The sequence below is a fragment of the Odontesthes bonariensis genome, chromosome 21, assembly GCF_027942865.1.
Source record: "Odontesthes bonariensis isolate fOdoBon6 chromosome 21, fOdoBon6.hap1, whole genome shotgun sequence".
Lineage (NCBI taxonomy): Eukaryota > Metazoa > Chordata > Actinopteri > Atheriniformes > Atherinopsidae > Odontesthes > Odontesthes bonariensis.
In genome coordinates this window covers 5,031,740-5,037,739 of record NC_134526.1, presented here as the reverse complement: position 1 = coordinate 5,037,739, position 6,000 = coordinate 5,031,740, and the positions used below count along the sequence as shown (strand labels likewise).

The 6,000-nt window shown below is 41.9% G+C and overlaps 1 protein-coding gene across 1 annotated transcript in view; it reads left to right on the top strand.

Moving 5' to 3' along the window:
- Window positions 1-1,740: 1,740 nt before the first annotated feature.
- LOC142371863 (uncharacterized) overlaps window positions 1,741-6,000 on the top strand; it is a 35,701-nt gene continuing 31,441 nt past the window's right edge. Inside the window, exon 1 of the mRNA XM_075454606.1 lies at window positions 1,741-2,242. Within this exon, the coding sequence (XP_075310721.1) occupies window positions 1,741-2,242 (502 nt within the window). The remainder of the gene's footprint in view (window positions 2,243-6,000) is intronic.

Genomic DNA, 6,000 nt, shown 5'->3' with positions numbered 1-6,000 from the left:
GGAAGATCATAGTTTGAAGGTTCACAAATTCCTTTAGTGTTGCTTTAAAGCATTGAAACTGCAGGGTCAAACTGAGGTCTGTTTCACAAAGCAGGTTCAACCAACACTGAGTCTATTCCTGACCTCTGAGTTGATCTACTCTGAGATAGAAAACTCTGAGTTTTCGGTTCCAGAAACGCTGATTTGAGTGAGTTTAATCAACTCTGAGTAGGTTCACCTTGAGTTTTGCGTGTGCGCCACAACTTTAAAAAGCCAGCATCAATGGAGCCCCGATTCGACGAGTCACCATGGCAACGGGGAAGAGGAGGGGCTACGTTTTTCACCAACCTCGAATTGGAAATCTTAATGCGCTCACAAGGCGAGTTTCAGTACGTTTTTAGAAATAAGTGCAACACCGTTGCAGCAGCAAAAGTGTAAGTTTAAATGTAGTCCTTTGCAATCACAATAATATTACAGGGGAAAACTGCTTGAATGGTAGCCCATTCATTTATTTCATTTAGGTGCAATCCCGCGGGGGAGAAGCGCACATGGCAGAAGTTTAAGATGAAATCTAAAAACATTGTTCAAACAGGTGAGACCTCGGCATGGAGGTACCTCATTTTAATCATGTTTTACACTGTAAAGTAAATATTAAGTGGCTATTTGACTGTGCAGTTATTTTATCCCCAACATAATGCTGTTTTCACACACATAAACTATGTCTTCCCATCTATATCATGTTCTGTTAAATACTTATGCCTATTTAAACTAACACAGACTTCTACTGAGCCAACAGAAAGAAGGCAGATGCCCGTAAAACGGGTGGTGCCCAGCACCGCCACCTCTAATGGAGGGCAGTGGCTGAGGGAATCCTACCCCAAGACACGAGTGCCTTTATAAAACATAATAGGCCTATATATGTATTTTTTAAGCCTATTCATACAAATATTTTTTTGTCTTTTATGTCTTTTTTTTCTTTTGTCCCAACACATTCTGATGGTGCCGCTCAAAAAGATAATTGTCTGTAAATGCAAAAACATCTATGCGCGGTCTGATAACCATCTCTGACGAATATTTATTTCTCTGTGCAGTAATGCTGCACCTTCATCCACGGGATCGTTGTCAAAAGGACATGCCATGTTTGTAAAAAAAGTAATCTCCTACTGTGCCTAAAGGACTTATAGAAGTAGAAGAACTCGCTCTGCTGACTGAATGAATGAGGAAATCAAATGTCGTGTGTGGCTGAAAGAGGGCGGAGACAGAAAGAAACTCGAGGTTTCTTGAATAAAACCTGGTCCCGACCAGGTTAGGTTCAGAGAGTCTGTTACTACGGTAACTGACCGAGAGGTTAAGTTACCTCTCTTTGTGAAACAGGCTAGAGTTACCGCTCTTTCTCTGGGTTGAGTTACCTCCCTTTGTGAAACAGAAAACTCAGGGTTTCCCTCATTTCAGGGTTTCAGGGTTCACTAAACCTGCTTCGTGAAACGGACCTCTGGTCTCTTGATTTGGTTATTTACCAACCCAGAGGCCACAGTTAAAAAGAAGCAGAGTCATGAATGAATAGATAAATAAACTTGTTGGCCAATCAGATCAGTGTCTACCTTTAAGACCATAATAAATTATGAAAATCCTCTGTGCTGAGCTCTGGGAACCCTTCCTGTTACTCTCTGATTGACTCCGGCCTCGTTTATCGTCTCGTCTTCAGTGATGTTTCATCTTTGTTCTGATGAACTTCTTTCCTGCAGGAACACTGACACCAACATGAGCTGCGAGTGGGCTGAAGATGACTTCCTGCCACCTGGGGTATCTCGACTTAATGCCCTAAAACCAGATGATAATCGAACCTACGTTATGTATCATGGCACCACCCGGGCGAATGCTCGAAAAATCGTGAACTCAGGCTTTCAACGGTCTTCAGACGGGATGCTCGGCCCGGGTGTCTACCTCAGCAGGGACCTGCAGAAAGCCAGCCGCTATCCCATTGACCACCCGGAGTACGACAAGGTTGTCATTAAAGTGAAGGTCAACGTGGGAAGGGTGATTGCCATCAATCGCCAGCACCACCCGCTCCAGAAGACCTGGCATTACCATGGATACAACACCGCCTGGGTGCCGCCCAACTGTGGGATGGTGAAGAGCGGCCTGGAGGAGAACTGCGTCTGGAATCCCAGAAGAATCATCGTCCTTCAGCTCATCAAACCAAAACCAGTCCAGTTTACCTGTCACTCATCTTTTCCCCTTGATGAAGGAAGCTCCCAAGAAGGTTCGGAGGAAAGCTCCGAAGGAGGCTTCTGCATTTTACTATAATGTTTTTCAGTAATAGAAGGCATAAACGTACAATTTTAAGTTTTGACCATCAGACAAATTTAAGCAATTTGATTAAAGTCATCTTGGTTTGCATTTATTCTGTGTCGGTTATTAATGTGTCACATGTTGCAAACTGCAACCAAACATGTCTAGTTTTCTACCCGTGTATTTTTGAACATGTAACCATGTGATTTTAACTCTTAAACATAATCCTTGGCAGGGGTCAAATTAAAGGACAGTGGCAAAGATAATGCAGGTCAGGATTAGCAATCTCATTGTTGATGGCTGAGGCGTTTAAAAAGGTGACAGATCCCAGGTATCCCAGTACAGGAGATATGGACCAATTCTCCATCTATAGGGATTCAAGCCTCAATTACCCTGGAGTATTCCCCTATCAGAACAACTAAAACTAATCTAAACTGGTGGACCCTATTTCTAACTGCCTCTATCTTCCGCTGTCTCAACCAACCCAGTGATCCTACGGAGTTAGACGGAAACCTGTCAATGGCAGCTCTCCTCTTACTGATCGGTGCTATTGTTTATTTTCAGGAATGAATTTAGTTGCCAAGATTGATGCGATCTACAGTTTAAGTCAAAAGGTTTGGCCCCCAAAAAAACTCTAATAATAAAAAACAGACAGAATATGGGAAGCTAACATATAATAAAGTGAACTAAGATCCCGACGGAGAGAAAAACTAAAAACTTAAACTGAGACCAGGACTGAAAGATAAACAGAACCGAGGCAAGAGTGAGTCTCCATCAGATAAACATTCAATAGACATAAAGACAAGTCATAAAAGAGAGCCGAGAAACAAGGACACAAAAAGTGTAGTCTAATACGAACAGATTATGAGTCTTAATTCAAATTCAAACCAAGAACTCCAAAATATTAAAAACACAAACAGGAAAAACCAAGAAAAGGAAATCTAACCCAAAGTCACAAAATTAAACAGAAAAACCACAAACCCTAACAAAGATAAAGGCTCCAAATTCAGAGTGAAGGTCCACAATTTAGGGCCTAACATGGATAATGTGGCCTCTGTACTTTCGGTATGGTAGAACCTCACGATAAACAGTCCTTATCCATAGAGTGTGTTTGGGGATCTCAACCCTCTGGCCAACTGTCTACAGCAGGGATACCCACATCCGGTCCTCGAGGGCCGTTTGTCCTGCAGGTTTTAGACGTTTCCCTGCTCCAACACCTGTTTCAGACCAGTGCATCATTAACAGGTTTGTGCAGGACTTAACAATCTTTGGAAGGGATCCATTTGATCTGAATCAGGTGTGTTGAAGCAGGGAAACCTCTCAAACCTGCAGTCCCTCGAGGACCGGATGTGGGTATCCCTGCTCTACACGACTGAATACTCATGTCACAGCAGGAGTGGAAACCTGTTGAAACTGTATCACAGCAGGAATTTCGAGCCCATTTTGTAAAATGTCATGGTATTTTTCTGTGGACTAACATACATATATTACAATGTGTCATAAGATAGTGTTGTCCTACGTCAAGGATCTCCCGAAGGATTTCGTGTTGAAATGTACGTGCGGTTAACTAAGCGTTTATCATGGCTGCCTCACGGTTGTGCGCGTCCTCAGAAGTTAAAGCTGCCGTCAGCAACTTTTTTTTAGTCATATTAGCTTGAACTGTCATGGGATTCTGGAAGTAGAATATTAAATAGGCTGTTTAGGAAAAATCCCGAATTCTGTAGCTCCCTCTGAAGCCTCTAATCGTGCTTGCAAAAATCGAGCGCTCCCGGCTGTTTTTAACCAATCACGTTAGGTTTATTATTAATCTATTATCTGAGCAGAAAAGTCACCAACCACGTCTTCCATGCTGAGCGTGAGTGTGCCCCCAGCTTGTGTGCGCGCACACTGGTGTGAACTCACGTGCACAACCTCGTCCACAGAGGGGGAGGGACCTGAAAGTTGTATCAGTTTGAATTTTCCGGCTTTGAATTTTGAAAACCTGCCGACGGCAGCTTTAACGTTACCCGTTCACAAGCTGCAATTTGTAGGTGACCATGAGGGAGTGTGTAAGTTTACTTGTGATGTTTCAATGTTTTATGTCGTAAACTTTTCGTGCCGCCCTTGGTTTAGGAGCCTTATGAACCATATACGAAACCGCTGCCGTCGCTTCTTCTGTGATCTTAGGATCTACCAAATGCTAACCTCTCCTGTTCACCCAGGCTGTGTTCGAAACCGCCTACTTCTCCTACTATGCCTACTACGCCTACTACGCCTACTAACTTGAACTTTTTTTAAGTTCCCGGATGCATACTAGATTGGCCGAAATGTTGGGTATGCATCATGAGGTTACTACTCATACTCAAACTACACAAGATGCAACGTAACGTGACGTCGCCGATCGTCATTTCCTGTCAAAACGGCAGTTTCAAGCTAGCTACAACGAGGGTAGGTTCACTTCCTGTTTTCAAAACAAAAGCACCAATTGTATCGTAATGGCTTTCCCTATGATAAAAGGCAACGGGTATTTTATTTTGTGAAAATAACCGGAAGTGCGTTGCTCACTGCGGCTAGCTTTAGTAGCGCCGAATTCGTGGGAACAAAATTGTAAACAGCCGGTATTTTGTCAGGTTTTCAACACGTTGGGGATCTAAACGACTACTTTCTCACCTGAAAATGTTTCAAATGTTGCTAAAGTTTACAGAGTTTAGAGCTTAAGGGAAATCAGCTTCAGGCCGGCTGATTTCGGCAGGAGCGAAATGCATTGTGGGTAAATGCTCTGCATACTGTCTGATCGATGAGTATGCAGTATGTAGTATGTAGTATGTAGTATGTAGTATGTAGTAGGCGGTTTCGAACACAGCCCCAATGTTTACTGTTTATCGGGGTGCTTCTGTTTCCATCCTGTAAATTCAGCAGCAGATTCCAGTCTTAATGATCAGGTGCGCCCCCTTGTGGAATCCCCCGCTAACACACGTACTACGCAGGAAAGTATGTGAGCAGTTTTTTCTGATTTTTGAGGAAGTTTCTTTGCATCCTCGGTGATCTCGAAGCACCCAGAATCTTTTTGCACATGTTGTAGACAGAAGATTGATTCAGGTTTGAGGAATATGCATTCACATTTTTGTTTGTTTCACCCTGTTTGTTGTCACAGTTTGTAGCTTCATAATGTGTTTCATCAAAGGACAGAAAAGTCTAAATTTAACAGTAACATTTACCAGCTTATTTGTTTCAGGTGTAAGTGGAGGTGAAACTGTTGTTCTGACTTTTACTCACTTGTTAGGACATTTTTCATAGACATAAGAATGTCCCGTTACACACCGAGAACCAAGAAAACACTACAGGAAAACATTTTTATCACCTCCTGATTGGGATTACATCACCTAAAGTGGGGTTAGAAATCAAAACTACTTTGTAAATATTACAAGTAATCATGGTCAGGAGTAAAATATATTATTTTACTAATAATCCCTCTAATGGACACCTCACACACAGGTATCTATCGGTAGAAAGTAGAAAGTCCAGTTTCTCAACAGAAATTGGTTTATTTTTCTTTTGGTTAATGATAAACAAAGAGCTTTGAAGAGAGCCCACTGTATAATAAACAAATAATTCCCGTTAAATAAATTAAACTCAACCTCAATCATAAAAACAGTTACACAATAATGGAAACATAGTTCATAATTAGTATAAAAATATTACTTCGAAGTATTTATTTTTCCTTTAATCCATGAACTCACCTGAGTCACA